The sequence below is a fragment of the Anopheles maculipalpis genome, chromosome 2RL (genome assembly GCF_943734695.1).
Source record: "Anopheles maculipalpis chromosome 2RL, idAnoMacuDA_375_x, whole genome shotgun sequence".
Taxonomy (NCBI): Eukaryota; Metazoa; Arthropoda; class Insecta; order Diptera; family Culicidae; genus Anopheles; species Anopheles maculipalpis.
Window position 1 is genome coordinate 70,831,732 of NC_064871.1, and position 21,029 is coordinate 70,852,760.

The 21,029-nt window shown below is 42.0% G+C and overlaps 2 protein-coding genes across 9 annotated transcripts in view; both read left to right on the forward strand.

Moving 5' to 3' along the window:
* Positions 1-19,967, forward strand: part of LOC126568807 (small conductance calcium-activated potassium channel protein) — a 104,009-nt gene extending 84,042 nt beyond the window's left edge. For 4 of the 8 annotated variants that reach the window (XM_050225440.1, XM_050225444.1, XM_050225446.1 and 1 more), the window contains 7 exons: positions 6,178-6,313; positions 12,250-12,360; positions 15,077-15,204; positions 17,496-17,565; positions 18,482-18,583; positions 18,669-18,841; positions 19,375-19,967. In XM_050225440.1, coding sequence (XP_050081397.1) covers positions 6,178-6,313; positions 12,250-12,360; positions 15,077-15,204; positions 17,496-17,565; positions 18,482-18,583; positions 18,669-18,841; positions 19,375-19,708 — 1,054 coding nt within the window. In that variant the 3' untranslated portion in view covers positions 19,709-19,967. Of the gene's footprint in view, positions 1-3,093; positions 3,230-6,177; positions 6,314-12,249; positions 12,361-15,076; positions 15,205-17,495; positions 17,566-18,481; positions 18,584-18,668; positions 18,842-19,374 lie in introns of all 8 variants that reach the window. The other 4 variants (XM_050225441.1, XM_050225445.1, XM_050225443.1 and 1 more) reach the window with 3 other exon arrangements.
* Positions 1-21,029, forward strand: part of LOC126567447 (RNA cytidine acetyltransferase) — a 617,063-nt gene that overhangs the window by 73,194 nt on the left and 522,840 nt on the right. The window lies entirely within an intron of this gene.

Genomic DNA, 21,029 nt, shown 5'->3' on the forward strand with positions numbered 1-21,029 from the left:
AAATTTTTTTGAAAAAAAACTTTTTTATTTAACACCGACTAGTTTTGTTTGCCAGTGTTATGGAGAGCAAACAGTATTTTGGCCTAGAGGCATCAAAATTCGTAAAAAATACTGGATTTTGACACCGGTCAGTATTTGATAAGGTCAGTCAAATTAAACTTTTTTGAAAATTTTTGAGGTACTACTGATAAATACATTTTGAAATTTAGTATCCAATTTTCAATATCGTCGTGAAATGATTGTTCGGTATGCGGTTTTAATTATTAATTATATGGATGATGAAGTGCTAAGGAGTGCTGAAATATATGAGGCAAAAATAACGACCAAATAACAAATTTAAAACGTTACCATGTACCGTCGACTATGCTTTGTAGGAAAGCAACAATCGATACACGAAAATAAATAAATGCAAACATTACTTGTTTTGCTGATAGTGTATTATGCATTCATTATTCAAATTGCTTAATATCGTCGTGAAATGATTGTTCGGTATGCGGTTTTAATTATTAATTATATGGATGATGAAGTGCTAAGGAGTGCTGAAATATATGAGGCAAAAATAACGACCAAATAACAAATTTAAAACGTTACCATGTACCGTCGACTATGCTTTGTAGGAAAGCAACAATCGATACACGAAAGTAAATAAATGCAAACATTACTTGTTTTGCTGATAGTGTATTATGCATTCATTATTCAATTTGCTTCATTGCTTAAAAGTAGAGCTGACCCTAGCTACTAATAGCACATTATTCACTTGCCGGAGTTGTCGTTCCATATTTGCCTTCAATACATTTGCTGTCTAATATACATTTGCAATCATCTGTAACACAAGTTTACAACTGCAGAAGACCTCATGCGTACGAAAAAGCAATCACACAACGCGTATACACGTATTTTAAGATTCATTAATTTTTTTCTCGTCGCTTTTTATACTTTGATTTACTTTTTTGAAATCTTTCATTTAGAAACATCTTTTTCTCGCAATTATTTTTTATATTTTAAACAATAAAAATCTAAATCAATCTTAAGATTTATTCTGTGGTAACTTACATTGCGAGTTGTGGTAACTTAATGGTGCTATAAAAATAAAAATTTCAATCACAGCAATTTAACACACTCGTTGCTATCAAAACATTTTGTATTCTATTAACTTCTAAAATTCAAATCGTGATTCAATGTAAAAAAAATCTGTAATGTTTAATTATATTACGCTATTAAAATTTAATGATCGTGACAGAATACAGAATAAGAGTTTTTGAAAAAAGAAAAGAGCTTAATTTTATTTTCCAAAATTTTTTTTGTGGCTTCTTTTTGCCCTTAGCTGAATAGTAACTCCTGTCTATCCAGCTGTTCAGGTGACCCACACAAGATGCATCATAAATTGGCACAAAAGATTGATTTGTTGCTGCAAAACCGGGGTCAATTAATTCAAAATTCATGCTTATCATTTGCTTGTTTTGGGGGTAATTTGGGTAGTTTATTTCGAAAACCATGCCATATACGTGCCATTTCATTTATAACATCTATGTTTTTCGATACCATTTTTCCATAGCTTTTTTTCACTTTTGTCTTATGATTATTTCTTTTCTCAACTTTCATTCCTTCCTCTTTCTTTCATTCTATTTCTCTCATCACTTCTAAACGGCTTTGCTCAAACTCTATCCTCATGACTACATATTTCACTTTCATTGCTATCTTCTTCTCCTACTGCTCATCGACTAATATTTGTATACTGCAGAGACCACAATGTTTCGAGACATGTTGCTCTAGCCATTGCAAACTTTGTATAGTGAATTATGATCATTTTATTTCAATGTGTCAATGTGTATATCGTATAAGTCGGTGTGAGAAATTTTTGTCGATCGATGTGTTTCCGTGTTAACGTTATTTTCATTTAATCGGGTCAACCAAGCAGCCCACCATTTGCTTGGTGGATCGTTTACGGCGGTTCATACGGTCTCGTATTTCATAGTCTCTGTTCGCTTAATCAGTAATACTTTGTGTGACATCTCCATCTATGTGCCTATCACTGATTGTACCTACTATCTGTCTGCTCTGTCCTTTCTGTGTTTGTGTGTAAATCTTTTGGGGCACAACATTCGAATGAATATGTTTGAGCTGGTGGAAAGCATAGTAAAAAAAAGTGGTTATTAAAATATCCTTTGCCAAAACTTTTATCTTTGTTTTTGATTTAAACGATTATCATAGTTTTAAAAAAAACTTCATTAAACGTGTTAATCAAAGTGCATTGTGTTCAATTTTACTACTGTAAACAGCTTTATTTTTCTTAAGAAAAAAACACAACACGAATGGCAAACATATTCATTCGAATCCATTGTTCCCACAAACATTTCCTTTTCAAATTGTGACAAACAATTCTACCCAACAAAACCGTTATATTACTATTCTAACATCCGTTGCTCGTTGTTTCTATATATCACAATTTTTCTCCATCGTGTAAACAACACCAACCACCACCACGACCACGACCACCACTGCTAAAATGTCCTACAAAACACTCACAACACGGCGTCTCTTTATGTTGTGAACAAAATATCTAAATAAATGTCTCAATAATCACCGACACGATGTGTTCTGCAATCGATTAACGGAACACATACATTAATCAAAACAAACACACATCAATACTTACTCCATACTTGGTTTGGTGCTTTTACTGGATAAATGGTGTTTCTCACATTTTGATGCACAACATTGTTACACATCACTTGACAACCGACAACCAATGTATTCCCGTTTGTGACCATTATTCCAAAATCTCGGTTCTTGTGGGTAACGTGCAATTTCGGAACACAAAACCACACAATGCTACACAAACACACGCATACGCTACACAAACGACCCTATCACACCTGTGGCGCTTGGCGGTGGTGTGTGTTGAAATTTACACAAAATATAAAACCCTGGACGAAATAAAACAACAAAACCAAACGCCCAAAAAAAAAACCCCCCGCACACACACAAAAACCCGTCCCAATCAAACTGTGCCGTAAACTCTGGTTCGGCATGAAAATGATGATTCGACGAAATGGGTGGGGGGGGGGGGGGACGGGTGGTTTGGTGGTGAAGGTTTCATGACGAGGAACATGCCAATTTGTTGAACTCCATGTGGCTAACCGCGATCACGTTTCTCTGTGTCGGTTATGGAGACATCGTCCCGAACACGTACTGCGGAAGGGGGATCACGCTAACCTGCGGAATGGTGGTAAGTAGAGAACGGTCCAATCAGGGTATCATTTCCACCTTACACACTAACACACACACACGCATACATAGAAAACCCACGACAACCCATTTGTACACTTCGACGTACCAGGACGTACCGATGACGGCTTAACATCTTCCTGACGGACGTATTCCCTCTGCCCGCTGGTAAATCAAGAATACTACCAACAGATGCGAACACTAACAGATACAAATCTCACGCGCAAAACACTTAATCCAGCCGCGGTTCTGGTTGTGGGGAAGCTAGAAAATTCTCCCCCCCCCCTCCGCAAAATGCGCTCGCAGTTATTCTTCCTGTTGTCGTTGTGCTGCTATCTTCTCTACACAACAACCACGATGCACGATGAAACAAATGTTCCACCACTACACCTCACTACACACTCGAATTCTATTATCACGTTCTTTCGCACTCTTAAATTGGTGTAATCCAGAGCGGTGTCGCTAGAGGAGAAAAATGAACGACTTTCCTCAATAAAAGCGTCTATGTTCGGTGTAATACCGCCTACCTTGCAAACAACTCTCTCTCTCTCTCTATCTCTCTCTCTCTGTGTCTCTGTCTCTTCCTGTACTGACACACCTGGTTTGCGAAATTCAATCTCAGTGTATCATCCCACAACTCGCTACGATAATAATCGACAGCTGTTTACACACATAATATGTAGAGGCTTTGGGTGTGACAAACAAAAATTGATAACCACAGGCTCAATGGCTGCAAAGCTAGCAGCGTCTACTATAAACATTATTGAGCAATACAGGCTTAAAGAGTGTACACGCCATTTTCAAACTTATACACAATGGCTCTTAAATAATGTTGTATTTTTTTTTTACCAGCATCCTTGGGATTTGGTAAACAGCTGAAGCTCTCACTATACTGGCCATACACATGCATTATGCATATACAGTGATAATTAAGAAAAACAAAAAAAAAACCTTTATGAAGGAAAAACCTCAACAAAATGGTTCTAAAAAAGGAAAGAAAACAATCTCCACCCGTGTAACCCCGCCGATCCTCCGCCTGGTGCTTGCACTCGTTGCTCGTCGCCTCCTGTCAGACGTGTCCGTGTCATTTCCTGTACCTCGCTCGTGTTGCTGTGTGGCTCCTCTCGGTCAATATGCGCTATGTACACGCGGGCGGCTTTCGGCAGCCTTTTGTTGACATTGTCGTGCTTCTGTTTTCATCTAGATGGGTATGCTGTTTTATGTGGCTTTACAATTTTATAATACAAAGCAGGATATATGATGCAAAAAACAAAAAAAAAAGCTGAAACACACACAAACACAATGTTCGAAGAAAAGAAAAATCGCTTTATACGAGAACAATTGCAGGCAAGAAAGTTCACTGCAGTACATATGTGTGGGTGTGGTTGGTTTTTACCTTCACACCACCACAACGAAAAAATGAAAATGTTCGATCACTGTGTCGAATGAAAATCATTGGCCGATGTAAAGTGTGTCTTCTTGGCGTGATTTTGCAGTGGTGTGCCAAAAACTACCACTACGGGGAAGGGTGAGTTAGTAAACGTTCAGTGGTTGCGTTTTTGTTGTCATCTGTTTGCTTGTGTTGTGTTACGTTTGTTTGTTTGTTTGTCTCACTCACCGATGTGCTCATTCGCTTTATTCGTTCTGTTTTTATTTTTCTATTCTGTGGCGATTTTTCTTTCCTTATCTTACCGTTTGATTTGTGGTGCTTTTTGTATTGCACATTTGTTCCATCCATGCGTTCCTTTTGTTTGTTTGTTTGTTAAATTAACACAGAAATCACACACACACACACACACGTACATCTATTTGATTGTGAAAATTTTCCGTTTTTATTGTTGTACGCTACACTGCCTCAATCGAACGACAGTTTCATGGTAACACGTGCCTAAAAGCTTGCTGTCTAACGCTACACGTAATATGTTGAGTTAAGTCATCGGTGAAAACACATCTGCCGTCATTCGGTTCGACTGTCGCAGCTTGCGGTAAATACATAATGTAATGCGAAACGCTTGAACTCTTGGTTGGTTTGGTTGATTTCATTGCTGTAACTGTACAAACAGTGCGCTGCTCGATGTTATGCTAAAAGGGCCGGAAGCTGTCGCATATCAAAGTAGCCTCCGAGCGCTAGGAAAGTAGAAACGTAAAAAGCAATTTAACGAAAAACATCAATCCACTTCCACCGTGCCACATCAGAGACCAAACGATTAAAAACACCTTTTTCTGTTTTAATCGTTTATATTTCTTCATCTGTTCACGTCTGTATTGATTTTTTCTCTTTCTCTTGATGTTTTCATTTTTTTCTAATAATCCTTTTTGTAACGCCCGGTCAGGTTTAATCAGCACCTCCCAATTATGGTTCGATATGTACTTATCTCATACTCTTTTATGGTTTGAAAATCCAGTACTCTACTTATAAATATTCCACCTTTCTGTAATATATTTTATTTCTTTCTCTATGCCTTTTGCCTCTTTTTTCTCTCTATCTTCTTCTGTTTTTCTTGTTCTACTACTTACACTATTTTTTCCTTTCTCTATTTATCTAGCTATTTTTTATGATTTGTTACTATATTCTTCTATCACATACCACCATACCATCACTGTTAATGGAAGGAAGCGAAACGCAAACGCATCTTCTTTGGCCATAAAGCTACTCCTGTTCCCCCCCCCCCCCTTCCCCTCTCCTCCCTCTCTCTCTCTCTCTCTTCTCTCTCTCTCTCTCACCCCTCGTCTTTTTATCTCTTTTACTCTCTTCACTACTCCCTTTTCCTCTCTGTCTTTATGTCTCTGTATCACAAAGATCAACCCACTGCTTGCCTCCCAACTTTTGCAAAAAAAAAAAAAAGAAAGAAAGAATTATCCATTCCAATTAAAACAAAAATCTATTACAAACCATTACACAGTGAACCAAACCTCGCATAATTTGGATGTCAAACAATTTGTCTACAGGTTTCACGATGAAGAGCATGCCAATCTATTGAACGCCATGTGGTTAATCGCGATAACCTTTCTAAGTGTTGGCTTTGGCGATATCGTGCCCAACACGTACTGTGGCCGTGGTATTGCAGTCAGTACTGGTATTATGGTGAGTTTAATGATACAATCTTTTCGTTTTCACTTTATACTTCTTGCGTTTTCGTTTTATGTTCCCCCTTTCCACACACACACACACACACAGACACACATTTATTGTCCACACCCTTGCATTCTCTATCCCTTCTGAGTCTTCATATTTCTCAATACTTTTACCACCTTTTCCTTTGTATGTATTATTTATCTTCCGAAAACACACATTTCTTCAAACGTAAAATCTCTGATTTGTCGGCAATGCTTTCAGGCGCCGCAAAGAATCGACACATTTTTTTTAACTTTTACTACTATCGATGTTGCAAATTTAGAATATTTCACTATTCTTTCTTACTTCTAAGTCATTCTCTGTTCTATCATTACTTGGAACGTACATTTTCTTTTGTATCGTATCACTTTATTTATTAGATTGTAATCACGGTCTGTAAACTAAAAAAAGGTCTGTAAAACTAAAATTTATTGCTATGACAAATAATACAAGCAAAATAAATATACAGATAGTACTCCTTTTAAGTTTGTTCTAGTAGCGTTATAATAAAAACTCAGAAATCGCTAGATTTAAAATTTAAATTATAAATGAACATTGCAACATTATAACATATAATACGAATTAAACTATTGTGCCTGAAAATTTGTAACAATGATATAGAAATCAGTCCTTGTACCATCGTTGAGTGCAATTTTCATGTTGCCACATACGTTCAACTGCCACTGATAAGTTCCTTTGTGTACCAAACGAACCTGTGTGAGTGTTCCGAGTACCGAATGAACCAAATCTGCATTCATTTCCACCACTATGTGTACGAAGCCATCCATGCCTGTGTTTATCGTGATAGTGCAAGCAAACTAAACAACCTTCTTTTGCTGCCTTTGTGACCAAAACGTGTCGAACTCCATCTTGCCATACGGTGCCTTGATGGCTCCGTATCCCGTTGCCTTGGGGGTGTGAATAGATACAGCACCGCTATTAATCTCCTTTGTACAGCCGAACACACACACACACACCAAGAACCCGTCACCGACGGAGATCAATCAGCACTACTACCTTCCCGGTCGAAGTGAGGGTGCCTGGTACCCATCCCTGGTAAGGCAACAGCCGCCCTGGGCGAACAAGACGATCATAATGATACAAGAAACTGCAATCATCTCCCAAGCGCCACAAAGGTCACAAAAGGAGCGAAAGAAAAACATTACTGAAGACCGAGAAGGAAGGGGGAGGGGGGGTGGGGGTTGGAAAATGCCGGAGTACCATAAGCACCAAGCAGCAAAGAACGCTGAGCGCGCCCTCTGAGAAATGATACTCATTCTTCTGCTGCATACAAAGTGACCCATGTGATACCGGCTGACAGAAACGGTGTGTCACGTGGCCAGATGTGAAATGAATATGCATGTGCGTGCTTCTGCACTAGCTGTGCCGGTTAAATTATGACACTCGATGATGCCTTCCACACAACAGTGTTCGAGGGCGCTCTGTTCACATCCCATATGATGGGAACAATTTGCCCTCAACAAGTTGACGCCACAGCAATTCAGCCGGAACAATTGCACTTGTGCCCAACTGTTAGCTGGCGATAGCGAATAAGTGTGCTCCATTAAAGTTCTTCCCATATTCCCTGCGTCCCACAGTATTATTCACCAAATCCTGTAGGTCCTTTTCACCCCAAAAAAATACCACTTGTCGTCTATTTTTATGGCTTTTCTTTATTCCATCAGACATGTTTAATTGGCTGCTTCAAAACAAGCTATTTTTGTCGTAGTCTTGCCGAACGATAATAGGCCTGATTGTCAATGTCAAACGGAAAACTTTCCGATGGAAAGACACTAACCAAACGGAAAGCAAATTTGTATCATGGTCTTGCGTTAGAGTCGACGAAAGTTTCGTCGACTTTTTGCATACATCCCTACCTTTACGGACTGCTTTGATCATGCATTCACAGATGATTTCATTCGAATTAAACCTATCCTTAAATGCTTATTGTCACTAACTAATGACTTAGTTTGGTTTAATAATAAACTTTTTGTGGTGCACATTTTTTCTGGGCGGACTTTGGTGGTTCTTGGTTTAGAATAATTCCTGCAAATCACGCGCGTTTCCGTTTGGCTCAGGCAATGCAAATTTTTGACATTCCGTTCGACAAACATCTGTCATCGACTTTTAAACGTCAGATTTAGCCAAACGAAACCAAAGTGACAAATATGTGACGTTTGAGAAGACGTTTGGGTCTCACAATCTGGCCTAATATCGCACCAAAACAAGGAAAACATAACTCTTACACAGAACTACCACAGACAAACTGGCATTATTGCAAAGCTCTATTGAAAATTCTACCAAAATAGATGAGAACACATGAGCCCTCATACCCTTACCGGCTAGAAAGCCAGACGGGATTGAACTGGGTTGTTACCAATAAATTATTGAAGTAAATCTGACGTCTGGAAGACGCAACGGACAGAAACTATGCAAATTTATGTAAATGCTTTCCCGACAATAGCTGTTACAGCGGCGACAGTAAGAAGCGGTGTGATATTATAGTGTCGTAAAGCTTCCCACAATCCGTACCGATGCGGGAAGAGTGAAGCGATTCCTCACCACCTCATAACAGTAACGCGTTTCTCCCTTCAACAACAGGCCGCACCAGGATCTAGGATCAGGATCGAATCACGGTCCTTGTGTGGCATAATTTATTGGACCACTTGAAATGTTCCCCGCCCATGCAAAAGCACTACGCACAATAGCATAACCGTTATTAATGAGACCTGATTTACGGTGAGTGTGCTGGTACGACTAGACACAGCGAAAAGGGGATTTTGCACGCCCTTCGCAAAAACCCCAAAAAGCGTACCTAAAACTGCTGGTTATTGAGTGACTGATAGCTGCAGCTTCCGAGCCTGGTAAGCTCCATCCAGCGAGGTTCAAAATGAAATTAAAGGCACTACAGTGCAGTGGTTTCATGCGAGAAAGCTTATCCAGCCAACTGGTGCACACATTTATTCCTTTGCAAGAGCTTTGCTTCACTGAGCCTGTCAGGCTATGGCGCTCTTGGGTCCGGTTTTGGTCTGACTGTGTACAGATTTTTAGCACCTCACTCTGCGGGGACTACTTTTCATTCGTCGCTTCACAAACAGAAGAAAGAACTCACCTAATCGCTTCCAAAAGTGCTCCTATGATAAGAAGGCGCCACATTTATAAACGATCGCACCCGGTACGCTCTGGTCGCTGTCGTTATACCGGCTTGGCTACAACCACCTTCTTGAGGCTTGATCTCCTTTTTCCTTTTTCTTTTGCTCAACGACTTTTTTTTTGCAAACTCACGCTGACATTTCATTGGCGGATGAAATGAATGACCACGTAAATGTGGAATAACTTTCAGCAAGATAATCGCATAATGGTGTACTCGGTTGCGCATTTTGATGATACCGTTGGTACCGAAATGTTTGCTGTCATCCTAACCGGCGCCATTCGCTCCCGTGGATTTTGTCTTTCTCCGTGCACTCGTAAAAACAACGTTCTCATCTTTGCTCCAGTTTTGTTTACGCCGACCGGCCGACAGACAACTGCCCTGCGAGACTGTCGACGAAGCCGTGCGCCTCGGCTACTTATGATGCCGGTCGAAAGTGTTTGATTTATGAAACGATTTCCTATCCATAGCGGGGTGTGTTTCTTTCCCCCGCCCCCCCCTGCGCGGGTTCTTATTAGTGGAATAGACGAGATAAGGCGAGCATGGCAAAACGACTTTCCAAGTTGTGTCGTTCCCCGGTTTCCCGTGCGGCTCAAACAATTGTGAGCCAGTTGCGCTTGAATAACGACTAACCTAACCGAGCACGAGCATCGCCCAAATCTCTTCATTGTTGTAAATATTCATGGCTTCATCATATGTGGCGCGAATGTCAAACTGTCTTAAAGCTTTCTGCCGGGCCGGGGCCAATGCCTCTCGAACTTTCCCTCATACGGGCATGTTGCGTGTTCCGGGAGCTCGCTGGTTCTTTCGCGTTGTCGTGGGGAAGGTTGACGTTCATGCCGTAGATTCTTATCGAGCGTGGTATTTATGATTCTATTAATATTCCCGTGAGATAGTGATAAATAATAAAACTGCGTGCGCGTGTCTTTCGTTATTTGCAAATTTCAACGCGAAGTGGGCATTGGGTGTTGTTTATTTTCTTCCATAACTCGTTGCAATTAGAAAATAGATACACAAAAAAAAATGCAATCAAAACCATGTAAAATTAGTATGGTTTGCACTTGTATTTTCTCTCAAAATGAGTACAAAAATAAACACGAAATAAATTTATTCAATAAATGACAAACTTAAATTAGAAGAATAATCATTACAATATGTTCTTGTTGGAAAAATGGGTAGAAAAATTATTATTACCACATCTTGTAACACTCGAAAAATACAGCAAATGCGTACTAGTAACATCAAAGGATCAAAAGCACTCTTACATATTCGAAAAACCCCGCCATGAACTACCATTTTACCGCACAAGCTACACATATATAAATTTTTCTCGCAAGTTTGGCCGGGGTGGGCATACCCGACATCTTGAGTTTTTTATTCACCCAACACCGGCAAAGGATCGTAAATCTTGTGTACTGTCGAGCAATTTCCCAACGTACAACCATCCGGAAGTGGGTGCCAAAGCCTTCCAGTGCCGCAATACGAACGCGTAAACCCGGCAATTCTGGGCCGGCGGAACTAAATGAACGTATCTTCAACCATGACCACAATACCAACAGCAGCAGCTGCACAACAACGCAAAGAAGAGATGAGAGTTTTAGCGGGAGTGGGGTGTGGGGGGGGTGGGGATCGACTAAACCAAAACAACAAAAAATAATAATCTGCCTTCCGGCCCTGGCCCTGCCCCAAACTTGCGGCCCGGCTGCGCTTAATTCTTTACTTGTATTTGCACCCAACATTCGCTCTCACTTAACACTGTAATCTAAAAGTAAAACAAAGCAAAACAAGATTACATTTATTCCGAACTCCCCTCCCTGTCCCACCATAAGCACAACGACCCCACCACCTCCCACACACTGCGAGAGACACAAAAGAAGGACATAATCAAAAACTTTAACACACCAAGCAGCATCAGCAGGCAGCAGGACGAAGCAGCATCGCGCTTTTATACTTTTATATGTACGAGTTTGTATGTGTGCGTGCGTGTGTGCGTGTGTGTGTGTGTTGATGTAACAAAGTTCGTGCGCCCCACGTGACTTTCGAACGATTGTTTTGTTCTTTTTCCTTCTCGCGTGCGCCCTGCATGGCGCTCGTTCGTGTGTAACGTGTGCCCTTCGATTGCTCGCTTGCTCTTCCGCACGGTCGCTCATATGCCAGGTTGATATGTCCTATATCACCCACATTAACACACGCATGCATACGTATACTCTTTATACACACATACACACACACACACATACAACACTTCTGCCAATCTTATGTCCACCTAACCTCGAAACGAAAATAAACAGCCCGCAGTAAAGATACACCGAACAAAAAAAAAAAAAAACGATACAACACGATACTTTGTACGAATAAAAACACCAAACTTCTAAATGGAAAAATTTAATCAACCCGTCGAGATGGTTCCAAAAAATGCATTCATCCCTGTAACGCCCGCCACGTCGTGCCACAGGGAAGAATCCGCATCGGGAGAACGAAACTTTACGCCCGACCACTGATTACTGATCAGCGATATGTTCGCACTTTTCTTTCCGTTCTCTCTCTCTCTCTCTCCTTCTGTTTTTGTTTCCTCCTGCAATGGTGCGTGCCTGTTCTCTGACGCGCCTGTTCTTCTGCACCACAAATCACGATGTTCGATCGGGGCGAATTTTCCGCAACCCGGACGGAAACCCATCCGCACCCGTGTGCTCGTGTGCTCGTCTAATCTAATTAACTTTTAACGATGCTGGAACGCGGTCTTCCTGACCGGCAGGGCGCTGGCTGTACGGCACTGCTGGTGGCGGTCGTCTCCCGGAAGCTTGAGCTGACGCGGGCGGAAAAGCACGTGCACAACTTTATGATGGATACGCAGCTCACCAAGCGGGTAAGTGGCAACAAATTGATGAAAATGCATTTTCGTAAACTTTTCGGGTTGTCTGGAGGGGGGGGGGGGGGGGGAGGTGGGAGAGGGGGCTCCGTGATACATTATCGACTCATTTTCGAATTTCGAACGGCAATTTTCTTCCATGCTTTAGTTTGGTTCGGCCAAACCCCGTTTGATATTCGGCAAGCAGCGCCAGAAACAAAATTGTTCTTTTTCTTCACCTTTCAAGTGGGTTTGAATCAACAATTTACAGACACGTTCGGTGTGCTAAATCTAACCAATTGTCCGGCATAAACAGTTTGATCGTTTGCCAATGCAACTCAATTTCTTCCACACGTGTATCGGTAGTGGCGTTTAGTCTACGCAGGCAATTGAATGGGGAAAAAGTCTTTTTTGTTGGAGGGCTATTTCTTTCCCTTCAATGCTTATGATCATGACATGAGTAATAAAGTTTGTTTTCTTTTTTTTTTTTTGTGCATGCAAAAAATGCAACAATTATTCTTCGAATTGCTATGTCTATGTCTGGTAATTCAATTACGTTAGTTGGTTGATTGCGGAATTGCAAACAAACGACCGTCTTGAATGAGAAAAACAAAACTGAAGCACCCAAAAAGATGATTTATGCTAAGTAATGAAGCGTTTTATTAACTTTGTTAACAAGCTATTCTGTTCGAGAAACAAAAATTTTTATAAACTTGTGTTGCTAGAACTAATCACCTCATAATGTGACTGACAAAAAATCTTGCATTAGCTAATATTCTAGAAAACTCCCACCAACTACGTCTATATATTATTCCAGTACATGAAAAACTAATCAATCAAATAAATCTGCGTAAATGATTCGTTAGTTGATCAAGATTAGTCAAGAAACACTGGTCAAAGACTCCTCTCGGCATACGAACCAGGCATACTTCCATTGGAACCATTTCCCTTCCAACTAATTATCAGCCACCTTAACCGACACACAAGGCCTCATTAAGCCCTCCGGAACAAGTGCACGTATGAAATTCGACGAAGTTGAATTCAATTTCAAAGCTTGCGGCCTTCCGTTTGCGGTTGCTTGGAACTGAAGTTCATCTCTGCTGCTGCCGCTTCAATTTCCGTTCATCGAATACACCGTAGCCGTTGGGTGGTGGTAAAAACTTGGAGCCTTCATCTTTTTTTTGCAAATCACATGCACCCAATGATTCTCATTTGTCCTATGAACATTTAGGCAGAGAGTGGATCGAATTAGAAACCTACAGCTTGGCGCCTACAAACGAAACGGCATCGTTTTCGATGCCTCGAATCGAAAAGCAGCATCAACACTAGCTACGATGCTTGCCGCGCTTTGTCAAACGAAACTTAGGGAAGGTTTTCAGCTACGGAAACACCTTCTGCAGGCACCGGTGCTTATAACTTCCTCGTTAATTTCTCGCAACGCGCCCCGACGGAAAACGGAAACTGTGCCACATGTCGTAGGAGTTAAAAAAAAGACTTCAAATCGATAATTTTGTGCGACTAAATGTCTAACAAAAATAGCACAGACAGATTGAAAATTGAATAAAATATTATGAAATAACAAATTATTTAAACAATTTTGAATTTTTTGAAAATATTTTTATGTGCAATGCTTAACTATTTCGCCCTTACCCACTGTGCGAGAATACTGAAATACGAACAGCAACGCTCGTTAAATACGGTTGCTTCCAATGACCAAACTGTCACTTCATTGGTTCCTTGGGTGTAGTTCAGTTCGTTTCGACAGAAACGGAAACTGAACGATGTCCTACGCATGACTAGCCCCATGGGGGAAGGTAGAAGAAAAATTACGTACCCATTTATTCTGCCGCACAATAATTACCTACCGGAACGACAGACCTCCACACCAAGCAGTGGTCGTCTTTTCGTGCTGGTAAACAATTCCGTTCGAACTTCAAACCATGCGGAACGGACAGAAAACATAACCCTACGGACGACCAGTCCCGGGGTCCGGGGGTGTCATCACACGCCACCACAACATATCCACAAAAACCGTCCGTTGGGTGGTTTTCAAGTCCTGCAAGGAATGGAAGATAATTTAAGAACCACCGTGGCTCCGTATTTTGTTCACGCTATCCCCCATTGGATGGTTGAGTCGGGGTTTTCCACTTCATTATAAACTTATCACGCTGATCACGCTGCTTACCCGGGGAATGCCATTTTCGGCTGATTCCTATCATCGCCGTCGTTAGGTTTAATGGTGCTATTTCACCGTCCGGCTGCCAACCGGGAAACGAACGATGGCTGATGTCATGCCATACGTCTTACGGGAGCAACTTATCTGCGATGGCTTTTTTTGAAGTTTGGCTGGTTGGTGGGTCCGAGATCATTGCGCACCGAGCTGACCCCGTGCAAACATGGAACTGCTTTGCCGGCGTCAATCGAACCGACGATCGAAGGACAGTGGAAACTTTTCAATGATTCAGGTGAATCTAAAATGAGAGCGGGCTTAAACGTAAGCACAGACATCAATTTAACGTACTGATTGTACAATAAACCATCGCATTTGTCAACCCATCACTTTCGGCTGCTTTTGAATTGAATGTGAAGGTTTGGCAATGAGTTTTTTTTTTTTTTCGCTAAGGACGGTCTGTCCGCACGGGTTTTGGTTTCGAAATAAATTGTTCTCAGAACAAAGCGGTTAAACTCTTCGATTCAATGGAATATTTTGAACTAACATGAATCTCTTCTACAGTTAAAAAATGCTGCTGCCAACGTACTGCGCGAAACCTGGCTAATCTACAAACACACTCGTCTGGTGAAACGAGTCAACCCCGGGCGTGTACGGACGCATCAAAGAAAATTTCTTCTAGCTATTTACGCGTAAGTATATCAGAATAAAAAACTGATTATTTTCATTATAAAGCGCTCATTCTTTTCGTCACCGTTAAGTATGTTAAGTGACTAAGACGCATCACAATTGCACGCTTAACAGCAACCAGAAAATCGAGGTTGAATTGACGAACTTCATTCAAAACACGACACTAACCACCCACCGGAAACACTTGTTTGCAATTGCATGACACGTAGCTATCGTTTGATTGCATTTTGATTAAATTATACGCGAATGCAAACTCAAAATTTTAACTAAATTATTCAATTGCTGAATGCTATCATGAATCACAGATACGAGCTTTATGTCAAAAAGCTATAGAAGAAATTAAAATAATTTACCTTTCTGAGCGAATAAAATTGTCAATAGATTTTTGCCATTCGTCATTGTTATTTGAAAATTAGAGAACTCATATTTTAAACATGTTGGTGTTGTTTTACGTATGCCACGTTAAATTCCTCTGTTTAACAAAACTATTCCAAAGCATACGAAAGAAAAGGTTGTTTTAAAAATCGTGCAAAACTACAAGCAGCTTAAGACGACCTTCTACAGAGTAAATATATGTTTGAACTATTTTATTAAAATTATTTGGTTTCATTGAGGTACTCGACAGGATGGACAGGAGGACAGATGCATTATTATTTTAATGCACTAGGCTGTTCAAAATATGTTCAAAATAAGTATATGTGTTCATGACTATTTCGCAAGTCCTATTTTGCTACAGGCAGATCTGTGGCAAGGTGACAGATCAGAACTCAGAAACCTACTGCACAGGGGAAACATTATAATTTGCAGATAGAGAATATGTTAAAGGACGCTAGAAAATTTGTGCAAAATAGATAACATCGTCAGTGTGGGCAATGCAATCCACAGGGAGTTCGGGATAATTTTGACAGTCACCTACGGAGAAAGAAATTTTTTTTATGGCAACATTAATCATCGGGGAAATTTTTCTTGTTTTAGAAATAGTAGCTTACGACAATACGGCACTGGACCGTCATATTCAATTGTAAATAGTAGCTTACCATGTAATTTATTCATTTTATTCAAAATATCCGTCCTCGGCTTCTATTACGGCCTCCACCCGTCTCCGGAACCGGGAACAAGCCCTGGCGACAGTTTCGCGGGGTAGGGCCGCGATAACGGACCTGAGCTCCGCCTTGGTGTTGCTGGAGGTTCTGTTGGTGTCCCGTTTCACCGCGCCCCACACGAATTAATCCATTGGATTAAGATCCGGGGAGCTGGGAGGCCACACATTCGGCGCGGTGAAGTCGTTGAAATTGGCCGCCAACCACTTTATCGTTTTGGAGGCTGTATGGCACGGAGCGGAATCCTGCTGGAACACGTACGGTCTGCCGTTGGCCACTCTCATGAACCAATGCTTTACGACGGTGTCCAGCATGGAAATGTACCCGTCCTGGTTCAGCCTCAACCCCTGCTCGAAAAAGTGGTGCGGCATCACGTCCCCTTCCGATGACACGCAGGAAAACACCATCACCGTCTGGGGGAACTTGGTTTGCGGCACCCGTGGCACGTCCGCCGGGCAGTAAGCCAGCCACCGGTTGTTGTGGGTGTTAACCGTGTCGGCGGTTGTCGCGTCCGGCGCGGAATATCATGATGCATGTGATCCGCTTCCACAATGTACTCTTTTTTGGCATTTTTTTATCACGGGATGTTTTCGCTGCTTGTTCCGTACACTTTTAGCTGTCGAATGACGTATTGTTTGTTTTCCTATGCCAACTCCATCACGAGTTATAAACAAAAATGTAACTGTCAAAATTATCCCGAACGCCCTTTATATCCACTAGGTTTTGTTTTATTTTTAAGTGACACATGTTCGTTAAAGAATTTTTCTTCTTCTTGGCTTAATAACCTTCTACGTCACCCCGGTAATCGAATGGCTTACTAAAATTGCCTGCAGCCCGATGATGACTTGGGGCGGCTCGGTGGTATAGGCGACAGTGGCGCCGGACTTCACACGACAGGACCGGGGTTCAAATCCTATCCGGACCACCCCACGTAGTTGAGGACTGACTATACAACTACGTGGTATCGGCAGGTCTAGTAAGCCATTTCGATGGACGGCATGACCAAAGAGGTCCTTAAGCCAAGAAGAAGAAGACCAGACTTACCGGTCATCACTACTCTGTCATGGACTTTATAACTCATTATTACTTCTTTAGTTTATTTCATTTAAGATTCTCTTATTTTTTCCTGAACATTACATTTCATAATTTGATATGTGATTAACACGCGTGTCTCTATTTATTATCTTTCTAAGACTTCGAAAAGTTAAAATGGATCAGCGTAAATTGATGGACAATGCTAACACCATCACCGACATGGCAAAGGTAATTATGATATAATATTGATAATTTTACATATTATTTTACAAAGAAGATCTTAGCCTTTCCAGCAATCTCGACCAACGGTATAATAATCTAATAAATAGAACCTTGGAAAATTTAAGGAAAATGATGAAATACGAAATACGGGACTATAGGGAGGGTGATCGATGATGTCCCAGCCAAATTTCTTGAGCAGGTCAAGGGTAAAGTTGGCTGTGTGCGGGCGCGCGTTGTCGTGGTGAAATTTCACTCCTTTGCTCAGCAATCCCGGGCATTTGTTTTTTATGGCACGACGAAGCTTTTCCAGGGTCTCACAGTACCTTGCGGCATTGATAGTGGTTCCCATTGGCATGAAATCCACCAACAATACCCCGTGGCGATCCCAAAACAACGTAGCCATCACCTTGCCGGCTGACAGTGTCGCCTTAAACTTTTTGGGTTTCGGAGAACTCCTCGTCGTGAACATTAGTGCGCCCGGAATTGAACACGCGGCTCCACTTACGCACGTTTTTTACGTCCATACACTTTTCCCCGTAAACTTCAACTATCCGGCGAAGTTGCAGCGTTGTAGACCTTACTTTATTGTCAGCCCTCGTAATTGGTGTTAGCTCCACTGTTTTGAAACTGAACTGATTGTTTTAATGCAGTTTTAAACTAAATATTATGAAAAATTAGGTAAATTGATTGAAAATAAATATAATAGAAAAAAAACATTATCAAGAGCTGGAATGAATGGCTATTCCTAGTTCCTAGAATTTTAATTGTCGAACGATCGGTCTACATGTTGTTTCATAATTAATCAGCAAAACAAGAGCTTTATACAACGCTGCATGGAGCGGAAATACAAGAAACCCTACGAAGCTTAAATCTACATTATTTGATACATTTAACATTTAATTTTCTATTTTCATTTATCTAGACTCAAAACACTGTGTACGAAATTGTATCGGATATGTCAACCAGACAGGATGCTTTGGAGGAACGTATCACTAGTCTAGAAGATAAGTTAACATCTCTACAGGTAAAATTGCAAGCTAAGCCATCACAAGCCTGCACCTTCCTGAGCATCATGCTGACTACATAATGTTTGCCTTTTTCTGCATTAGACACAAATCGAAAATCTTCCGGAAGTGTTAACGCGATGCCTAACGCAGCATCAGGAGCGTGTGGATCAGCGCCGCAACTTCCTGCATCCGGATGCAGCGGCCACCGGCTCGTCGTCCGGTTTGCCAACGCCGGCGCCACCCCTTGGCTCGCCGCTGATGCTGCCGCACTCCAGGTACCGTGAAGCATGCCGCAAAAATTTCCTATTTTCATAGAGTTCCACCAGCGTCCAATGTTGCTCGCTCAAACCATCCCGACCTTCACCCGACACACCAACCAACCAACCAACCAACCAACCAACTAACCAACTAGTATGCATCAGCATGGCGCATGGCGCAGAATGTCTGGACCGAATACCGGTTTGGAAGTACGAAACAGAACCGAAACAGCTGCCTAAATGACATTCAAAATTAACAACCGCCTAATCGTCGGTGGAATCGTAAAATGGTATTTACGGTATCGGTACATCTGCGAGCAAATGAATGTCAACATCTTCTACTGACATCACTATTACTACAACCAGAACAACATCTACTACCAATACAACTACTACTAACATCCACCACTACCAGTACTCCTACCACAACCATAAAAAAAACTACCAACAAATAAACCCCAAACCGAATCAACTCAACGGCAACGGCTTCTAGTTCACTTCCAAGTCGATGTTCGGTGTGTTTGTGTTGCTCATCATGTTTCGTAAACCAGTTTCTCTTTTAGGAGTGTTCCGTCGACCTCGACACCGGCCTATCCGTGGCCAGCCAGCCCGATTCTGCCGCCCATCTCGAGCCGAACGCCCCATCTCGTGCCGGAAACACTGTTGCCACCGTCGACGACGAGTGCCACAACCGTCGGACCGGCAGCGTCCTCCTCGTCCACCTCGGTGGCGCTAGTGCCCGCTTCGGCAAACTCCTCGTTCGCCAACAACATCGGCACTCAGTCGGCGTATGGCAACACGATGGCACCATCCTATGCCACGCACAACAACGCACAGTCATCCACCGGCGACACGCATATGGGTAGCCACCGGACAAGCAGCTGAATCGAGCTAACCGATCCCAACCATCCCCCACTCCTGCCACCGCCGGCCGCGTCCGAGTCCATCCATTCCGACCTGTTCCTATCTTCCTCCGGCAGCTCGACCAGCTGCTACGCCACACCTTCGCTCGCCTCGGGATCGGTGGCCGGAACTGGCAGCAAGTTTACCAAGCAGCGGGAACGTGCCTCACGCTTCTAGTATCAGGCGGTGCGCAGTGCCCCCACCAGTACTGGTTGGGCTGACTAAAAAACACTACCCAAAGATACCAAATGAGATGATGCTGCATCGGTATCGAAAGTTCGGGTTGGCACGGTTTGGATAGGTTTGGAGCTGGAGAGCCGCGAACGCCACTTGCAAGGAAAAAAAGACTACTTAGTGATGTAAACGAATACTTTAGCATTAGATCAACAACTGGCGACTAGCCAGTACCGGGCCACTGCTTTACAGGGCCCGTCGTAGAACAGCAACTTAGTAGAGGTGCATAATTAACCCATTGCTAACATAGTGTTTAGCTCGACGATGTAGGAAGGGCAGGGCAGGGAAAGCAGGGAGCAAAGCGGGGAAAGCAAAAAACTAAACAAACACCTGCACGGAACACAACCAAAAGGCAACATTACTTCTACGGAGAAGTACACAGAGGAGGAGCGTTAAAGCATAGTTAATGCTGTTCATAAAAATAGTTAAGTAGTAATACCGTTCGTCGACTTAATTTGATGGTCGATCAAATCGGCTAGTAGCAATTCCACGTAGCAGCATAGAATTTCCATGGCTAGTGGAACTCCACATTAGCAAAAATTAACACTAAAACAATGACACACAAACCACGAACCTTACCTGACTCAACGAAAACGTCACCGTTCGGGTAGACGTTAAAATTACTACCGTTCTGTAGACGAAATAATTACCGGATTATCGTTTGTGTTGCCTTAAAGCACCAAACACATACTCCCATCCACTTCACTGCATTGTACATGAGGTTCGGAGACTAAGTAACGAATTTATCGCTCGTTGTCGATCGACCGACTGCGCTGATCGTAGCATCGAACGATCGTACAGAGTTATAGAGCCCGCTAGGAGCGTTAAACATCGCAAACACCCTATCGATTATTCCTCTAAACCACCTTGAAACCGGTTTCGATCAACACGATTTCATCGAATAGCAAACCGTAGTTGCAATAGCAGAATGTAGGCACGATAAGACATCCAAAAGACAGCATCGCAATGATATCAAGCAACAGCATGTGACTTGAGCTATCCATCGTTCGTACCGGCAAAACACTGGGATTGTTAAAACGGTTTAGATATTTTCCCCTGTTTCTCTTGA